The following is a 20429-nucleotide window of genomic DNA, read 5'->3' on the forward strand; positions in this document are numbered from 1 at the left end:
TTAATAATTAAATACAGCAATTTCATTTAGTTGAAAAGGTAAGACTATTTTTCATGATTTTCCAAAACATTCAAGGATATTTGAGAGCATTGGTTTAAAATAAATAAATAGGGTAAGAAAGCAGTAAATAACTTGAGAATAGGAAAGACTGTCGTTCAAAAAATTTTTAAAGAGCTTCTTAGAAGAATCTTCCTCTAACTTCCCCGTTCCTAGTTTCTGATCTTCACTAGTCATTTAATTCTGACTAAGGATGCTCAGGAGGAATTGTGGGGAACATGTCTTTTGGCTGCCTGCCAGCCTCTGAACTGAAGACGATAAAAACATTAAGTACAATAATAATGGTAAATTATTCTGCCTTGTTCCAAATGATTTTAATTTTTTCTGGAGAGCTTTCAAATGCTTTTGGATTAAGAGAATGATTGCAATCCTAAATTTTAGGAACGTGACGAAACTTAAAATGATCCTATTAACTTAAACTTGAGGTATCTTCATTCTTAACATATGCTATTTTACAAGTGCTTGCATATTTCAAGGCCTAAATAGATTTTTTTTTCCAAATAATCTTAGGGCCCTAACTTCTTTATTGTAACAGAAATAATAGAGACTTTTACTTAAATGTAGAAATTGAATATATATTCACATACTCAACAGCAGAAAATGTTGTATATTAGCTTGTTAGTTAAGTTACATTTTGTGAGTAAACAAGTTTAGAGCTTATGAATGATACCAGATGGGGAACTCAAAGTATCAGTGTTTGCCATATTTTGTCTGCAAAGATAGTTACTGAGGAAGCTTACCTAGCACCATGCCTCAACCCTGACCTCCAGAGGCCTCTCTAAGAACGCCAGAAAGAAAAACAATACAGTATACTAATGCATATATATGGAATTTGAAAGATGGTAACGATAACCCTATATGCGAGACAGAATAAGAGACACAGATGCATAGAACAATTTTATGGACTCTGAGGGAGAAGGTGAGGGTGGGACGTTCTGGGACAATAGCATTGAAACATGTATATTATCATATGTGAAACAGAACACCATTCCATGTTCGATGCATGTGACAAGGGCTCAGGGCCGGGGCAATGGGGTGACCCAGAGGGATGGGATGGGGAGGGAGGTGGGTGGGGGGTCCAGGATGGGGAACACATGTAAACCCATGGCTGATTCATGTCAATGTATGGCAAAAACTATTACAATATTGTAAAGTAATTAGCCCCCAACTAAAATAAATAAATTTATAAAAAAAAAAAGAATGACGGAGGGTTTCTAATATTTAACCATTGACTGAATTTAGACAGTTAGCTAGTGGGAAGCTGCTGTATAGCTTGGTGCTCTGTGTTGACTTAGATGGGTGGGCGGGGGAGGGTGGAATGGAGGCTTAAGAAGGAGGGGATATACATACATACAACATATCTGATTCACACAGTTGCATAGCAAAAAACTAACACAACATTGAAAAGAAATTATACTTGAATAATAAAACTTTTAAGATTATTTAAAAGCTATCAAATTTGTCCAGGCTTCCCAGGTGGCTCAGTGGTAAAGAATCCACCTGCCAGTGCAGGAGACGCAAGAGACGCTGGCTCGATTCCTGGGTCTGGAAGATCACCTGGAGAAGGAAATGGCAATCCACTCCAGTATTCTTATCTGTAAAATTCCATGGACAAAAGAGCCTGGTGGGCCACAGCCCGGGGGTCACAAAAGAGTCAGACATAACTTAGCACTAAACAACAACAGCAAACATTCCCAAGGTATATAGAATATGAGTCCCACAAATATGAATATGATCAGATTTGAGAACTTGTGATTATGGCCAAATACCTTGCTGAGTATGACATTGTGATTTACAAGAAATATATATAGACACAAAACTAAAGCAGAGTCACTTATGTTGGAGGAAAAAAAAGGAGCTGGTGACACAGGTGCATTAAAGAAAAGCAAAGCTTAACCTTACCTGACATAAACTGCAGGAAATTGACAGCTCTTCTCAGAAATCAGCAGAGGACAGCCAGACAATCTGCAAGTGCCAAGTCTGCTCACACCATCTCTGTACTTCCTTATTCCCCTTCTTTTTTCCTCTTAGTAGGCTGGCCTGATTCAAAAAGAAAGATGGCCATCAGGCAACCAGTGAGGTGAAAAAGACAAATAATTCCCTCATTTAACCCATAAAAACCCTTCAGTCTGTAAACAGCTGGGAACTCACTGCTCCCATAGCTTTGAGTTTCCCTGCTTGTAGGTATAAACTTGGCATAAACTCATCTTTCAGCTTTGTTTCACTTAGTGTGCAGAGTTTGGTTTTTCACATTCAGATGACCAAAATATATTTCTCATGTATGTTTGACCTTCACCCATGGTTTCTAGTTCACAGCTCCCCAAACCTTTGGAATTTCCTGAATGAGTGGCAAGAGCAATGGAAGCATCTTTTGTTATAATATTTGGTCTCTTGTCCTCAGTTTCTGGAAACACTGTAGAGCCACAAAGGTGAAATAGGTGCCTTTTATTCATAATAAGCCCTTTGTCGTTACTGTATTTATGTTAAGGATGCGACTTTGGGGTAGCACATAAAGATAGGGGCTGGTTGCCAAGGGAATAATTGAGAACCATTGATTTGGTTCTATTTTAAAGTTCCAAAGTTAGTTCCACTTTCTTACATCTTCCCTACCAATTCCTCTAGCAGTGAAATAAAACCAAACAAATTTACTTAAATATAGTCAAGCCAAAGATGGCAAAGAATATTTTCTAAGCAGGGCAAGAAACTGGAAAGAATGATTGGCCAAATCATCAAAAATTTATTTTTTTCAAAGATGTTGCTAAAATCAAGCAGTCCCTCTAGTGTATGGAGTTGTTGTTGTTCAGTTGCTAGGTCATATCCGACTCTTTGCAACACAATGGACTGTAACATGCCAGGCTCCTCTGTCTTCCCCTATCTCCTGGAATTTGCTCAATTCATGTCCATTGAGTCAGTGATGTTATCTAACCATCTCATCCTCTGCTGCCCCCTTCTCCTTTGGCCTTCAATCTTTCCCAGCATCAGGATCTTCTCCAATAAGTCAACTCTTCATGTCAAGTGGCCAAAGTATTCGAGCTTCAGTATTGGTGTTGGGGGCACCTCTAAAGTGATGAGATGTTCAGAATTCATTAAAAAGTCAATTCTGAATGGGGATGAATAAGAACAGAACGAGAAAATCTTGCTCAACAAGTCAAATGTGCACTCAAACTCTTTCCTGTGTCCTGGTCAGTGTGTTTTCTTGGAATTCATTGTGTTCACACCAGAATGAAAGGAGAGGATGGCACCGAGACCCCACAAATCAGCTTCCACAGCCCCCAGCAATGAGCGTAGATAAGAAGTTGGAGAAGAGTTGTTCTCGAAATATCAAGTCCTCTCTTTCTTTGGGAGAAAATAGAATACACTGGCCATAGTAGGAAAGATTGACAAATCAATTTTAAAGGATGTTTAGTGAGGTGTATCTCTGGTATTAAAGCTATGCTTTTTAGTATAATTAAAGGAGTAAAATTCTAATCTCCTCATAAACACTTTCTCGCAAATAACTAGAGAGACAAGAGGATGTGTTACCCTCTTCTGCTCCGTTAGAGGAGAGTCCTTTCCCACGAGAGACATGAGGGTAGTGAGGGTGTGATTCACCATGAGATTAATTTCCCATCTCTTTCATTACAATTTGCTTCTCTCAGTTGGGAAGATCATTTCAATTTTTGGTAAACGTTTTTAAAAAATCAGCTAATGTTTTGCCAAGTCTGTAGGGATTAGTCAGTTAACACACAATATGATCATTAGCTGGAAGCAGCTTTTGGAATAATCTTGAATTAAATAAATTAGTTATTTTATTTTAATGGAGAGAGAAAATCATTTTCCTATGGAATAATTTTTTAAATTGATTTCTTCTCAAAATTGTAAGATGTTAGCATTCACATCTCGCCTCTGCTTCACAGCTAGACATCACTTTTTTCATTAGAAGAAGGAAATTATGACTAGCACTCAACAGTAGGAATATTGCCTGGAAAAATGATTGTTTATCTCATTAAGGCTTTCAAAATGACTTCTGAGATGATGATATGTTATTTTACATTCCAGGAAAAGAGAGACAACTGTAACTATAGTTACCAAGTGTATCAGGGACCTCTGATTTCCAGAATAGTCTCCAGACTAAGTATTTCTTCAAGGGAGTTATCATGTAAACACACTGAGGGGCATGAGGTTAGAGAAGACTTTAAATGCACCTGTCACAAACATTTTAATATGCAACAATTCTTCATTTTTTTCATGAAACACTATGTACTTTGAAAACCCCCCTTAAGAGATATCCTCCCTCAAGTTGTCTAGACAAAAACCGTTAGATGCCTTAGTCCCAGTACAACAGGTATTTATTTTCTAAACTTTGCATGTCCAGGAAGGAATGCTCATAGATGGCCTTAACTTAGTTTTTAACTGGAAAGAGGGAATTTCCTATTGTTTCGGAAGACAGAAAGGAGAATGTCCGACTCCCCTTGCCTTTAGGAAACACTCCCACCACTTACTTTATGGATATAAAATTCCAGTGTGCTAGGTAACTTCTGGAATTAGCTTGTCTTTCCCTGGGTCTGTGCTATAGGCTGTGTATTATTTATTCTACATATTGACGAACTCAACCTATTTGGCTTATTCAGAGTGTATAAGAACACAGGATTTAAAATCAGGTACCTGGACTTGAACACGGGATACTTCATTTACTAGATATGTAAATATGTCCAAGTTACTTGTCAAACTCTATTTTCCCATCTGTAAAAAGGAGAAAATAATAGTGTCTTCCTCAAATGTCTGTTTTGAGGATTAAATGAGGTAACTCTCCAAGGCTTAGTATCTTCCAAGATTTCTCTACCAGTGTTTAGAAAGGAGAAGATAATCTTTCTCATTTTCCAGGATAATTAATAAGAAATAATTCTTTAAACACACACACATACACCTCCAAAGGAGAGAGGTGAAATCTAGAGTCAGTATAATATTGAAGAAACTATTTTCCTTAAAAAAATGAAGTACAAAGTCCATAACCCATAGAGGTAACAGCCTGATGTTATTAGGCACAGCAGCATGAGTTTCCTTTTGTTCATATAACTGATATATATATTACAGCCCTAACCTTGGGCTCTTCATCCTGGTAGGGTTTTAACTCTCTTTGAAAGTGAAGGTGAAAGTCTTTGGAGAACTTCAATTATTGCTACTGCCTTAGCCAAAGTTGAGGGGAACCAAGGACTATACCCAGGGCCACTGTTGCTCCTTTGTCAGGAGCCAATAGAAGTCTTAGAAGTTTTAGTGCACAGGAAGATGCTTGTTTTTCTGGCCAAATTATTGAACTAATATTATTAGATGCAATAAGCTTCATTTCATTCCTTTTAGCTTTTCTAGGCATAAATATATAACACTAAATTATGATAATGCCAATGCTTCTTATCTAATATGTATTCATGACCACATTCTTAGAGGAAGCAATTTTATATATACATTTTCATTATTGATGTCCCTAAAAAAATACAAGTTCAAATATTGGCCAAAAATATTTGTTTTTTTAAAATGACCATTAGTTTAAATAGAAAGAAATTTCAAATCACACACAAAAAAATAATAAAATAATTTTATTCGCTCAAGTATAAATAAAAAATATAAAAAGAAGAATATAAAGAAGACAGCAGAGTAAAAATTAAATACGGCTTCTGCTTCTGGACTTGACAGAACAAACTGGTTCAAGTATCATTGCCTCTGATGCTATAAACAACTATTAAACTGTAGAAAATATGTAAAATAACCATTATCAGGAATTAAACAACAAACAGTACAACACTGGGATTCTCCAAAAAGAAAAACATACAAGCTGAGCATCATGATAGCCCTAGATCTCTGCTTAGAGGTTACTTTTCTATTTTGGACTCAAGGAGGCATTAAGGAAGCAGAGATTGAAGTTCCAAGTTGCTGAAAGGATTGGCTTTTAAATGGAAGTTACCAGCGGTCGGCAGAGAGATTGAAGGTGGGTTATTGGCTTGAATGTGCACAAGATGAGACTTTGGGAACCTTAGTGGAGATTGTCTGCTATAGGGCTGCCTTTTGGTTCAACAAATTCTATAAAGGCATTTTCCAAGTAATTAACATTCATTTGAAGCTGAGCACAAGGAAGATATTATTAAAAATGATCTTCATCCAACCTAATCAGAAAATTTAAATAAACATAGAAGCTTACTAGATGGAGAAATCATCTAGTGGTTTTGAATGAGAAAGCCATTCAATTTGCAAAATAACTCAGAATGCACAACAATCAGGCCCATTTGTAATATTACACGTAAAGACCCTTCATGAAGTGTCTTTAAGCTTGTTTCAAGAACCATTTCCTAGTAAGTCATATTCAAATTATAGATCTCAAGTTTAGAGATCTTTAGCTAATTAATATCATGGCACATGACTCATTTCTCATTTGTGTGTGTCAGTTCTGTTCTTAATTTTGCTGGACTATCAAAGCAAGAAAAACCAGAGACTAGTACTTATGACTCCTGGTTTCTTTACATGTAAACTAGAGGAAAATATCTGTGGCATTCAAATACAAAAGCTACTGAATACTTTTTGATTATTTGAGCTTATGCTGCTAAAAAGGGCTATAAACTGCATACAAATCATAGTTTTATTATATTTTCCTGATTAACTCATTCAACAAACTATTTTTTAATGTTAGCATATGGTGATATTGTTTTGGGAACAAGAATTAAGCAGTGAACAAAACTAACAAAAATCTTAGCCCTTATGGTGTTTGAAGATAATCATAGTAAGAAAAGTTAACAGTACTTAGAGGGTTGGGTTTGCTTATTTTATTTTTTCCTGGCTAATATTTTTAGGAGTAAGTTACCCTTGTGATTTTTTTCATGCTTTGGCTTTATTCCTTATCTTAACAATTTAGGCTGCTTGTTAAAGAAAAACTGCATTTGATTCATTCATGATAGTCATGTATCGGGGCTTCCCTGATAGCTCAGTTGGTAAAGAATCCGCCTGCAATGCAGAAGACCTGGGTTCAATCCCTAGTTTGGGAACATCCCCTGGAGAAGAGAAAGTCTACTCAGTTCAGTATTCTGGCCTGGAGATTTCTGGCCTGGGTTGCAAAGAGTCAGACACGACTGGGCAACTTTCACTTTTAGTCAAGTATCAATAAATAGTTTTAAACATGTATAATATACTTGAGACTTTATACATACTGAGAATTTATTCTGAAGAAATAACTCAAAATGGATAAAAGTATTTCAGCAAAAGGACATTCATCACAGGTTTATTAGAGCAGATTTTATTTTCTTTATTTTGTTTATACATATATTTAAATTTTTCTACAATGGTTGCATGATGACTTTTGTTAGAAAAGGAATATTATTTTTAATTCTTTAAATATAGTTCTTTATACCATCTATAGAAAATTAGATCATGAATAAATAAACATAAAACTTGCTTTTTAAAATAACATTTTTTTGAACCTTGAAGTCTATAGGTATTCCTATACCCTAAGCAAATTATGAAATTTGTGGAGGCATCTTTGGCCGAAAAATCAGGACGTTTCTTAAAGCAATGGAGTGGAGAAAAACCTTTTTGTGAAATATTCCTTGGGTAATCAAGTTTAACTTAGTACTTTTTGATGTGCACTGCTATATGTTTTTACATGAATGAGAGAGTTAATTCTTAGGCAGGTTGATAAGAAGTCCGGGGTGCCCAAGGAGGAGAAAGGGGTCTGAGGAGCTTAAGAAGGAGAAAAGAACAAATTATTTTCTACATTCCTTCATCTTACTCACATAAAACATTTTTTTTTTCTTTACGCCCAGAGCTATTGATTACACAACAAAACAACTCATCTTGCTCAAGGATATGATTTTCCTTAAACTCTGTACCAATGATTATATAACAACAATATATCCTGTTCAGTTCAGTTCAGTCACTCAGTCATGTCTGACTCTTTGTGACCTCGTGGGCTGCAGCACACCTGGCCTCGCTGTCCATCACAAACTCCCAGAGTTTACTCAAGCTCATGTCCATTGAGTCGGTGATGCCATCCAACCATCTCATCCTCTGTCGTCCCCTTCTCCTCCTCAATATCCTGCTCAGTTTCTCCTTCTTAAGAACCTTCTGACTAATTCTATCATCTTAAAATGTATATTGTGGGAGTGGGTCTGGTAAGATCTTTCTATTGTTAGTTCTAATCCCATTATCTTAAAAGGTATATTGTGGGAGTGGATCTGTTAAGACCTTTACGGCCTTGAGACATTCTTTTGATTTACTGTAACAATCAATTGAAAAAGTATATAGTTCGCTTGCTAAGACTAGCGAAGGAGGCACTCTCTGTCCCCCTTCTGATGTCTATGTCAGAAGCTTCTCTGTTCCTCTTCATACCTTAGTAAAACTCTGCTACACAAAAGCTCTTGAGTGATCAAGCCTGGTCCCTGGTCCCGAAGTTAAATCTTCTTCTTTGGAGATCGTGAATCCGACATCATTCACCATAAGCTGTCAATGAAGGGACACGAATTTATAGGAAACAAGCTTTCTATTGCTTAAGTAGAAATGCCATTACATCAGTGACAATTGTCGAGTGTAAGAATTACCCTGGATGAATAGTGAAACCCTTCACTGTTAACACTCTGCTAAAAGTGATGGCTAAGGATTTTTTAATGAAGCCAGGTGAGTACAAAGATATAGATTCACATATCCTGACTATCTGTGTGAGGAAATTTTAAAGTAAACTGGAATTACTATTGAAAGTTGAGTTAATATTTGTAGGTATAAGTCTCTCTTTACAAAAAAAGAAAAAGAAAGGTTTAGCCATTGAAAGTTGTCACTGAACTGGGCTAAAGTCAGTCCATGGTGAGCCCCTTTATACGAGTGCAGTGCCCTGTGAGTTGGCATGCATCAGGTTTGAAATGATTGGTACATGAAGGAGTAATGGAAGGTACCGTGTTTCTTCGTGCCCAGGAATATGATCACTGGTAACAAGAAATATTTGCTTTTACCATATTAGTTAGATTAGATCGAAGAAAAATTTCCCTAATTGTCATTTCAGATTAGAGTTTACTTCACTGTTTGCTAACATCTGGATTTTTTTCATGGAACTTTAAGAAATCCTATTTCTTTTGCAGAGGTAATTTAAGCTCTAATTATGGATACATTTACTTATTTCATCAGCACAATTGCTAACATAGCAGAAAAAACTACTATCTGGAAATGTCTTTTAGGATCATAAATCTGTACATCTAGTGCTTTTATGTTCTCACTTCATGTTAGAGTGTGTTCTCCATTCATATATCCTGGCTCATTTTCTCTATGGCTACAAACTAGAACACCAAAAATACCAATTTTTAAATTATATCACTGCAAATATCAACAACACAAGCCATCATATGATCTATGAGATTTTCATGCATTGATCTGCAGCTGAATCTTTTCAAGTCAATATTCCAGAGAAATAAAATATTCTGACCAGTCTTTTAAGATTTGCAAAAATGGAAGCAATGCACAAATGGCATTTCATTGACTGTCCACTCAAGCCTGGACTTTACCCTAGTGCAACACTTCCAATGTGTCATAGTGGTGCCAGTGTAGGGTGAATTGTGCAATTGTGCCCCCCTCAAAATGGTATGTTGATGTCCCAATCCCAGTATCTGTGAATGTGACTTTATTTGAAAATGGTATCTTTGCAGATATGATCATGTTAAAAGGAGGAAATATGGAATTAGAATGAGTTTTAATCGAATTTCCTCCTTATAAGAGGAAAATCTGGACAAAAATACAGACAGGGAAGAAAGTTGTATGAAAATGGAGGCAGAAGAATAGCATTGAAACATGTATATTATCATATGTGAAACAGAACACCATTCCATGTTCGAAGCATGTGACAAGGGCTCAGGGCCGGGGCAATGGGATGATCCAGAAGGATGGGATGGGGAGGGAGGTGGGTGGGGGGTCCAGAAAGGGGAACACATGTAAACCCATGGCTGATTCATGTCAATGTATGGCAAAAACTATTACAATATTGTAAAGTAATTAGCCCCCAACTAAAATAAATTTATAAAAAAAATAAAATAAAATAAAATAAAAAAAAAGAAAGAAAATGGAGGCAGAGATGGGAACTATGTGTCTACAAGGCATGAAACACCAAGGATAGTGGCTCAGATGGTGAAGAATCTTCCTGCAAGCGGGAGATCCGGGTGAATCTCTGGGTTGGGAAGATCCCCTGGAGAAGGGCATAGCAACCCACTCCAGTATTCTTGCCTGGAGAATCCCATGGACAGAGAAGCCTAGCAAGCTACAGTCCATTGGGTCACACAGGGTCAGACATGACTGAAGCAACTTCGCATGCATGCCTGCACCAGAAGCAAAGAGAAGAGTTTGAGAAAGACACTTTCTCAGAGCCTCTAGAAGAAATCAGCCAGGTGAACACTTCAACTGTGGAATTCTAGATTCCTCAACTGTGACAGAGTAAATTTTTGTTGTTTGAAGCCACTCTGCTTGTAGTACTTTATTATGGCAGGACCAGGAAACCAAAGCAGGTACCAACAGCTTTATGCAAGGGGACAACCACACAGAAAATTTTCTCAAATGTAATATGCAGAATATCATTTTTAAAAGACAGAACAAAAAAATCTAACTAAAAGGGGAGATTGATTTATATTGGGAAGACAGAAAATAGCTAGTAGACCCTTCAATTCTTAAAATTGTCTGGCTCTTAAACAAGAAAAATTGTGTAATTTTTATTAGTATTATAAAGGGCTTTATTAGTCCTCATGAGATTAACTTACTAATGAAGGAATCCTCTGAAATGGGGCATGCTAGTCTGGCGGTCTAAGTTGAGATGCCTTCACTTGAGCTCCTTGGTGATATGTTGTGTCAATGTTTCTTTATACCAAAGGAGAACTTTGGCCTAAATTATCCATCTTACCTATCAAAATTAGGCTTCCCATGTGACTCAGTGGTAAAGAATCTACCCAATGCAGGAAACTCAGCAGAGGCCAGTTTGATCCCTGAGATGGGAAGATCCCCTGGAGGAGGAAACAGCAACCCACTCCAGTATTCTTACCTAGAAAATCTCATGGACAGAGGAGACTGGTGAGTTACAGTCAGTGGAGTCACGAAGAGTCAGACACAAATGAACAATGGAGTGTGCCCCATGTGCACCTCTCAAAACCAACAAGACCACATGGGCTGCGTAAACATGATTTTAGGGTTCATATAATTGTTTTTCAGAATCTAAATACTTAACATCCTTTAAACCAGGGAAACCATTTTTTTTTTTCTGGGATACATATATTTCCAGTGTAAATTTTTTAAACAAAGAAAAATAGCATAAATCTTTTCAACAACTATAATTTAAACTTGAACCAAATAAAAGCAATTTAGTATTTTCTTGGAGAGACATACTCCCACAAAGCAAAAAAAAGAAAAATAGAAATAGTTTCAAACAAAAGAGCTTGATTTAAGACAAACATAAACAAAGCAAAATAGAAAAGGTCTTGCTCCCAACCAAACACTGCAGAAAATGTCAGCATAACAGAAAATGTCAAAAGAGAAAAAAATTAACCTTTTTTCAAATCCCATTCATTTCCTACAGACTGTAAGAATCTTTCCTTTTCAAATAAAAATTTGCTTCCTTTTACATATTACCGGAAAGAATATAAATCAATCTGGCACTGCCCTATAAAACTCAGACTTGCACTAAACAGAAGCAACAAAAGTGTGAAATGATCTTCGCTTCCCCAGTGCTGCCTATCCTTCAATGGCCTTAGAGCATCAATAACAGAGGCCGCTTACAGTCCAAGGTCGTGCAGCAGAGAACAAAATGAACCTTAAGTTTAAGTTTACCCTTTCCTTTGCCCACGGCAATAGAACAGAGTGGAAGGGCTGCCGTTTACACAGCACCAAGAGTGCCCTTCCCATCACATGATCTACATTTGCAGCATCTCAGCAGAACAGTTCCGGGTTAACTCTCCAGTGAGTGGGTGAGAGCCAGTGTGGCTTCATCACTTATTAGCCGTGTCACCATAGCAAGTTACTTGAACCTCCTAAGCCTCAAATTCCTCATCTACTAACAAGATAATAACATTCTGTGTTCATAGGATGGTCAAGGAGCATAAAATAATGCAAGTACCAGGCATTACTTGAAGGAACTCAACAAATCACATAAGTATTGCTAATATATATAAGCTTAGGGGAACGGAAAGTTAGAAAAGGTTAAATCTCCCTTCTGGGTCTCTTCTCTACAAGTGCCTCCATATGTATGTTCCCCACCCTACTTCCTGACATTCTCACTTATTTTGTTCTCACAACACTTTTATTAAACAGATTAAACAGCTAAAGCTACAGTTATGAGGTGATACATGCCCTTGATAGAAAAGAGCCATTGCCTCAGCTAGGTATGGTAATAGAGATTCAGCTTCCAACTTCCCATAAACAGTGAAAGGCATTCAGGCCTCTGCTCTGATGCTTTGTCAGTGGCCTAGAGAAGTGACCAGCAAGAGTGAGGAAAGACTGAGTTAAAGACACACGTAAGCTGGAGCCTTTGTGGATGCTCATCCATAGATAAACATTTGGAGAGTTAGTAATGAGATGAGTGTCCTCTCTGCCAAAACAGTGGTGATTTTTGACCCAAGAGCCAAAAGTCTCAGGTGGGCTGCTGGTCCCTCAGCCAGTAAGCCTAAAGAAGTACACTGAATTTCAGCTACATCAAAATGAAGGATTTTACCCAAGAACCAAGACAGAAGAAGCGATCTGACTCTGGGTATCTCCCTTAAATGCCAACTGGTGTGTCAGCAATCTTGAAATGAAGCTGTTGGACCAAGCAGACATTTTCCTCAGTGAAATAGTCTTTTGAATATGTGACACATTAGATATATGTGAAGGCATCAACTATAAAAGAGCTTCTTATATTAAGTCACAGTAAAAATCTCAACTTTCAGAATTAATCTTTTTGCCTTCATTCACCCAGAAGTAAGACTGGTGTTATTTTGACAAGCCTTAAAATTAAGTCCTAAATTTGATAGAAATAAAACAAGTAAAAATTTTAGTGAACTTATGTTTGGAATTGGGGGTCTTAGAGTGGGTCATATTTTTAGTTTGTTATGTATCCTAAGAAAAATGTTAGAAGATCGGTTTGAATAAAAATTGCAAAGAAAAATTATTTCAAAATGAAATTCAAATCTTTTTATTCTCCATCAATCAAAGTGTCTGCTGAGATTTCATTTGTCAGTCAACTATAATTTTTAAAATTCAACAAAAAATTATTATTTTTAAAACTCACTGGAATATAACCATACTAAAGAGAATTAACATGTTAAATATCTTATGAAATTTCTTGCCTTTGTTGCATGAGCTGTTAATATCTTTTTAAAAAGACAAAACCATTATCCATATATGTCGTTTATATACTATATTTGTTTTTCTCTTTCTGACTTACTTCACTCTATATAACAGGCTCTAAGTTTGTCTCAACATATATATACCACAATGTGTAAAGTAGATAGCTGGTGACAAGTTGCTATATAAAACAGGGATCCCAGCCTGGTGCTCTGTGATAATGCAAAGGAGGGAGTTGGGGGGTGGGAAGGGAGGCTCAAGAGGGAGGTAATAGATGTGTAATTATGTCTGATTTGCATTGTTGTATGGCAGAGACCAATACAACGTTGTAAAGCAACCTTCCTTCAATTAAAAAAAAGTCTAGGAGAATAGATAATAAAATGATAACTTCAGAAAAAAAAAACTGTCATCCAGTTTAGAAGGACAGCTCTGATTATTAAAGAGAATGGTCTTCCCAATCTATAAAATTGTAAAAGCAAAACAAACAAAACTAACCTACTGTGTGTTAACAAAGTAAGAATATATTGTTGGAAGTCTGTGTGAAAGCTGGGGATAAAGACAAGTTCTGCTCATGTTTTGCTGTGTGTCCTTTGTGAAATGAAGGCTGATGTTTCCTTAATCAACTACAATAAACTAGCAATTATGCTCATTTAGTCATTCTCAAAGAGGAAGATTTACTCTGAAGATAATAAAACACATATAGTTAATGTGGTGACTATGGTTCTCAGAAAAGAATTTATCTATAGAGACATAATAGTCAAACCACTTCTTTGAAGATGTCTAGTTTAAAAAAAAACTGACTCTATTGAAGTGTTCATTATATAACAATATATTTCAGCTTATGTCTAATGTGTCCTTTTTCTACAATACACTATGAACTTTTAGAGAGAAATTTTAGACAAAACATTTCCTTTAATATTTTTGTAGAAATGTACTCATGGATAGAATGATTTTTAAATGTCATTAAATGAACTGAAATTCACACTGCATTGCCCATCATTCTCTAAATGATTGAAACCAGATTCAAAACTTACTTAACTCCATGGACATTCTGTTTAAGAAGGGGAAAGAATTAAAAGTTTATTCTGAATGTTATGTTTCCCTATAGTAGGAATAACATTAAGAATTACATTTAATGCTTACAAAGAACCAGACATAATGCCTAGTGTTTCATGAAGCATTCTATATCTTCATTTTGAAGTTGCAAAAAATTCCGTGCAATAAACTGAATAACTTTGCCTGGCACCCAGATAGATAACTAGCAAAATTGGGATTTGAAAGCAGAGTTCTGACTAGGAACCAGTGCCCTTAGCCACTGCACTACAGATTCTAAAATTGAGCACTTTGATATGCAGGTTCTACACGTAGATGTGAAAACAGCAGAGGTCAAGAATAAAATTTCTATTTTTTGTAGCATGGTATGAAAAATTCATGTTTTTCCAGTTTCTAATGAAAATGCAAAAGCTGTCATCAGGGAGACAGGAATATTTGATATTTGTGCCCTTATTCAAAAAGAGATAAAAATAGAGATGATTTCCTCTTTATTCTCAATTCTGTCCTGCCTCAAGCCTCCATTATATTTCTCAGGAATCTGTCCTTAGCTCTTTTTCTTACTTGCAGTCCCTGTTTCCTTATTTCCATCTATTTCTGATGATTCCTAAATTTATAACTCAGGCTTCACCCACCAGTCTCCTGAGTTCCACTCCCCAATCCCTACTGCTTCCTGTATATCTCCTTTGCATGTTTCATAGGTACCATATCTTAAGAAAGTCCCAACAAAGTTTACCATCTCTCTCCAAGCTTGCTTCACTACTCCATCATCAATCCTTCTTGATCTTTGCCATTTTTACCCTTCAGCTCTCTCAAATTTAAAACATCAGGGTGATCTTTTTCCACCCAACTATACTCAATTCCCTGGTGGTTCAGATGGTAAAGAATCTGCCTGCAGTGCAGGAGACCCAGGTTTGATCCCTGGGTTGGGAAGATCCCCTGGAGAAGGAAATAGTAACCCACTGCAGTATTTTTGCCTGGGAAAATTCCATGGACAGAGGAACCTGGTGGGCTATAGTCCATGGAGTCGCACAGGGTCAGACATGATTGAGCGACTAACACTTTCACTTTCATTTTCAATTCAATAATTGATCACTTAAATCTAACATTCTGCTTCTAAGGTGTTTCTTGTATTCACTATGTCTTCATATCTATTCTGCTTCAAGCCCTTAACGTTTCTTTTCAGGACTCTTGCAACAGAATCTTTAATGGTTTCTAATCTCTTCCTCTGCAATTAATTCCCTAAATATAATAGTAGGCTGTGATATTGTGATTTACAGTGTAGAACTAAACTAAAATGGAGTCAGTTATGTTGAGGACAAAATGGAGTTGGCCAACGCAAGTGCATTAAAAAAGATAAAACTTAACATTACCTAACATCAGTTGAGGGAATTTAAAGCTCGCTTTAGAAACCAGAAGAGGACATCACCAATCCCTAAACATCAAGTCTGTTCACAGCATGTCTAGACTTCCTTGTTTCTCTAACTCAATTACCCTGATCCAAATAAGGAAGAAGACCACAGGCAATCAACCAGTTGAAAAAGATAAATAACTTCCAATTTATCACATAAAAAATGCTTGGTCTATGAGCAACTCAAAACTCAGCCTTGAGTTTCTAGATTGAAACCCTTGTAATAAACTCATCTTTCAGCTTTGTTCTCTTTGGTGTGCAGAGTTTGGTTTCTGACAATATGAAAAAATGTATATCTGATCTTCATCCCTGTTTCTGGCATGGAGCTCCTAGGATACATGGAATTTATAAGTGATGAGAACATAAAAGTGTATTTTCTCATGCTAAGGAGGTGACTCTTGGAAAGTGTTTAGGATGGGGGTTGGTTGCCAGTAGAACCAAGCATCTGATTAAAGGGTTGAAACTTTCAGTAGCCCCCTACCTGCGCCATCTCCCGCTGCACCTCCAGACAGAGGAGAGGAGATTGTCAGCAGCATAGCAAACAAAAGGCAGAATTAGTGTTGATGACAACTGGACTAGAATTATAAAAAGGTAGTGAAGACTGTCAGGTGTGTGTGGGAGGCTTCCCAGGTGGTTTAGTGATAAAGAATCTGCCTGCCAATGCTGGAGACACAGGAGACCTGGGTTTGGTCCTTGGGTGGGGAAGATCCCCTGGAGTAGGAAATGGCAATCCACTTCAGTATTCTTGCCTAACATATACCATGGACAGTGGAGCCTGGCAGGCTGCAGTCCATGGGGTCACAAAGAGTCGGACACGACTGAACAATTGAACGTGCATGCACGCAGTGACGACTAGTTTAGACTAACACAAGAAAGTGGCTCAAAGTCTTTAAGGTTTGCAGATACATTTGGAATGGCAACCACAAAGTGGTCTGATGGGAGACGTTTTGAATATAGAAATTGCAATTCTTCTCAACAATCTCCCTATAGAACCATTAAGTTCTCACAGCTCTTTGGTATTCTTTCCACCATGCCTCAATGCCTGAAAGTCAAAGGTGAGTGAATACTTGGCTTCAGATTTCTTAGGCTCTAAGATACACTGCAGTTATGATCTTTGACTTGGGTAACACTTCCAGGGTTAAAATCATTCTTGACTGTCTACTTTCCTCTCTAACTCAGGTTTAGCAGATGCATTTTTAGTGAATAGTAAAACTTAAGCTAGAGCTCTATCTGAGAAGTCCCAATTCATTTAAAATGCTAGTGTATTTATCCTCTCACATCAGTTTGTGAAAAGGGGAAGATAAAGACTAAAATGTCTAACAGAATTATAGAAAAGAGATAGACCCATTAAACTTTTTAATACTACTTTCTGAATCCTCAAATGGATGCAGTACACTTTTAGCAAGAGAAAGGAATCATGTTTTCATTTATTAATAAATTCATCTATTCAGGTCAGTTCAGTCACTCAGTCATGTCTGACTCTTTGCAACCCCATGAACTGCAGCATGCCAGGCTTCCCTGTTCATCACCAACTCCCAGAGCTTGCTCAAACTCATGTCCATTGAGTCGGTGATGCCATCCAACCATCTTATCCTCTATCGTCCCCTTCTCCTCCTGCCTTCAATCTTTCCCAGCATCAGGGTCTTTTCCAAGGAGTCAGTTGTTCATATCAGGTGGCCAAAGTATTGGAGTTTCAGCTTCAACATCAGTCCTTCCAATGAATATTCAGGACTGATTTCCTTTAGGATGGACTGGTTGGATCTTCTTGCAGTCCAAAGGACTCTCAAGAGTCTTCTCCAACACCACAGTTTAAAAGAATCAATTCTTCGGCGTTCGGCTTTCTTCATAGTCAACTCTCACATCCATACATGACTACTGAGAAAACCTTAACCTTGACTAGATGGCCCTTTGTTGGAAAAGTAATGTCTCTGCTTCTTACTATACTGTCTAGGTTGTTCATAGCTCTTCTTCCAAGGAGTAAGCGTCTTTTAATTTCATGGCTGCAGTCACCATCTGCAGTGATTTTGGAGTCCAAAAAAAATAAAGTCTGTCCCTTTTTCCATTGTTTCCCCATCTATTTGCCAAGAAGTGATGGGACTAGATGCCATGATCTTAGTTTTCTGAATGTTGAGTTTTAAGCCAACTTTTTCACTCTCCTCTTTCACTTTCATCAAGAGGTGCTTTAGTTCTTCTTCACTTTCTGCCATAAGGGTGGTGTCATCTGCATATCTGAGGTTATTGATATTTCTCCCGGCAATCTTGATTCCATCTTGTGCTTCTTCCAGTCTAGCATTTCTCATGATGTACTCTGTGTATGAGTTAAATAAGCAGGATGACAATATATAGCCTTGATGTATTCCTTTTCTTATTTGGAACCAGTCTGTTGTTCCATGTCCAGTTCTATCTGTTGCTTCTTGACCTGCATACAGATTTCTCAGGAGGCAGGTAAAGTAGTCTGGTATTCCCATCTCTAAGAATTTTCCACAGTTTGTTATGATCCACATAGTCAAAGGTTTCATGTTTTCATTTGTTAATAGATTCATCTATTCAAAGGACATTAATTAAACATACTCTAGACACCAAGCATTTTATTTTGACACATAAGACATTAAATTTTTTAAAACAAAATATGCTGCAGTCCCAGTCATTAAAAAAGTTGAGGAGACAATCAGTTAAGGAGCAATTACAATATAATGCAATATAGTGTAAGGAAAGCACTGATAGAAGTAAGATGGATGCTATGAGAATCCTCCTATGAAGTCAAGTTATCAAGGGGAGTGAGCTAGGAGGAGGGCAGGCGGTGGCCTCAGAAGCAAAGCTTGAATGAGAGATTATATATGGTTGCCCTGAAGCTCTTATGTCAGCCTCCTTATTGTAAGAAAGTTTCTTCTCTCCTCATGACAAGAGGAAACTCAATTAGAGTAACAATTGTCTCTCTTTGTGCCTTAACACACTGTACCCCCTATGCAGATTCAATGGTTTATATGAATGTAGATTTGGAGGAACAACCCAGGCTTAACTCGACTCCACCCTTTTTCCTTTTGGAAACAAGTCCTTCTAGAGAGCACCGTTCTCCTCATGCGCTCATGCAGGGCTCCCTCTGTCACGGGAAAAAGGGGAGGGAGAAAGGCCAGCTCGTGCCCATTATTGCTAGGAACTACATGCTTCCTGATTCTTGGGTTCAAAATTATAAGTTTACGTGGCCTATGAACCTAATATTCCCATAGAAGATGGAACTGCTGCTCAGAATTTGAAACCCAAAGTTGATTCTATTCCAGAATACATGCCTCTTTGAGGTGGCTGAATCATCAGCTTTATTTATTTATTTATTTTTATTAAAGAGAACAAGTTTAAGAGTCAAGTGTGAGTGAACTTAGGACCCACATAGGAAAGAGTCTTCTTCTCATAGTGGTTAATCTAAATGGACAAGCAGGATGGTTTGGAAGCCAAGAGTGGAAGACGGTGTGCTATCAAGACAGTCATCAACTCTTCATTTAGGATGTAGCATGCTTGCAGGGAATACTGGAAACAACATGGTTTTGGAATAAAACAAAGATCCCAATTCTACAGTTTCAATTTGCTTGTAAGCTTCTTTAAACCTCATTTTCTCATCTATAATATAGGACCTGTTCTTGCATGCTCGGTTGCTTCAGTCGTGTCTGACTCTTTGCAACTCCATGGACTACATAGCCTGCCAGGCTCCTCTGTCAATGAGATTTTCCAGCAAGAATACTGAAGTGGGTTGCCATTTCCTCCACCAGGGGATCTTCCCAACCCAGGGATCGAACCCACATCTCTTACATTTGTAGGCAGATTCTTTATCACTGAGCCACCTGGGAAGCCCATAAAAACAGCACACTAATACCAAACTTGCCAGGATATTATGAAGATTAGAAATGGGTTTGTAAATGTATAGCAGCATCATGTGTTTCAAGGTAATCAAGGTAATCATATACTAGACGGAAGCTGAAGGAAGATGTATCCTTGTAAAATGAAAAAAATGATAGACCGGGGTTGAAAATAACTGCGTCATGATTTAAACCTATGCCAAAGAAAGCAAGTACAAGAAACTTGCGTCAATTTGATACAGTTTGCCTTCTCCAATTATTCACAACATAGGGAGGTTTAGTTCTGTCAGAGACACAAGCCAGCCTCATATATGCAACATGGAGAAGGAGAGCCTCCTGAAAGAGGTGGAAGCCAGTGTCTGTGGACCTTGACAGATGTGTCAGGGAGTTAACCTGAGTCCTCAGGTTATAGCAAATCTGAGAACACACCTAGCATCAGTTTAAAAATCTAAATGCCAACAAATGAGACAAAATGCCAACTCTCTAAACATTTCATTTTTGTGTTCTGAATTCTTATTAAGAGATACCCCCAACTTAGACTTCACTGAAAAACTATTCATGAGCCTATAAACATCTTTTCAAATGTACTCAGCTAAATCAAAGTATGTTTAAACAAATCTCTTCCAATCTTTAGCAATCCCCCTATGCTAAAAGTTCTCTATTTTAAATAATTTTAAGTAGAAATTTCAATAACACAGTGAGATAAACTGTTAATACAGTAAACTTGTATAAAAATAAATATTGTCATAAAAGTAAAAATATAT

General features: G+C 37.3%; 1 protein-coding gene across 10 annotated transcripts in view; it reads right to left on the reverse strand.

Moving 5' to 3' along the window:
• The window catches only part of IQUB (IQ motif and ubiquitin domain containing), a 280882-nt gene that overhangs the window by 146211 nt on the left and 114242 nt on the right, over window positions 1–20429 (reverse strand). For 9 of the 10 annotated variants that reach the window (XR_014066711.1, XR_014066706.1, XR_014066708.1 and 6 more), the window contains exons 13-14: window positions 8407–8517; window positions 1960–2097 (exon numbers count right to left, since the gene is read on the reverse strand). Coding sequence is in view for 1 of the 10 variants with exons in the window: in XM_081534096.1 (XP_081390222.1) it covers window positions 1993–2097 (105 nt within the window). In the remaining 9 variants the exon portion in view is untranslated. The remainder of the gene's footprint in view (window positions 1–1959; window positions 2098–8406; window positions 8518–20429) is intronic. The other variant, XM_081534096.1, reaches the window with a different exon arrangement.

The sequence above is a fragment of the Giraffa tippelskirchi genome, chromosome 10, assembly GCF_054371585.1.
Source record: "Giraffa tippelskirchi isolate mGirTip1 chromosome 10, T2T-mGirTip1v1.2.pri, whole genome shotgun sequence".
Classification (NCBI taxonomy): Eukaryota; Metazoa; Chordata; class Mammalia; order Artiodactyla; family Giraffidae; genus Giraffa; species Giraffa tippelskirchi.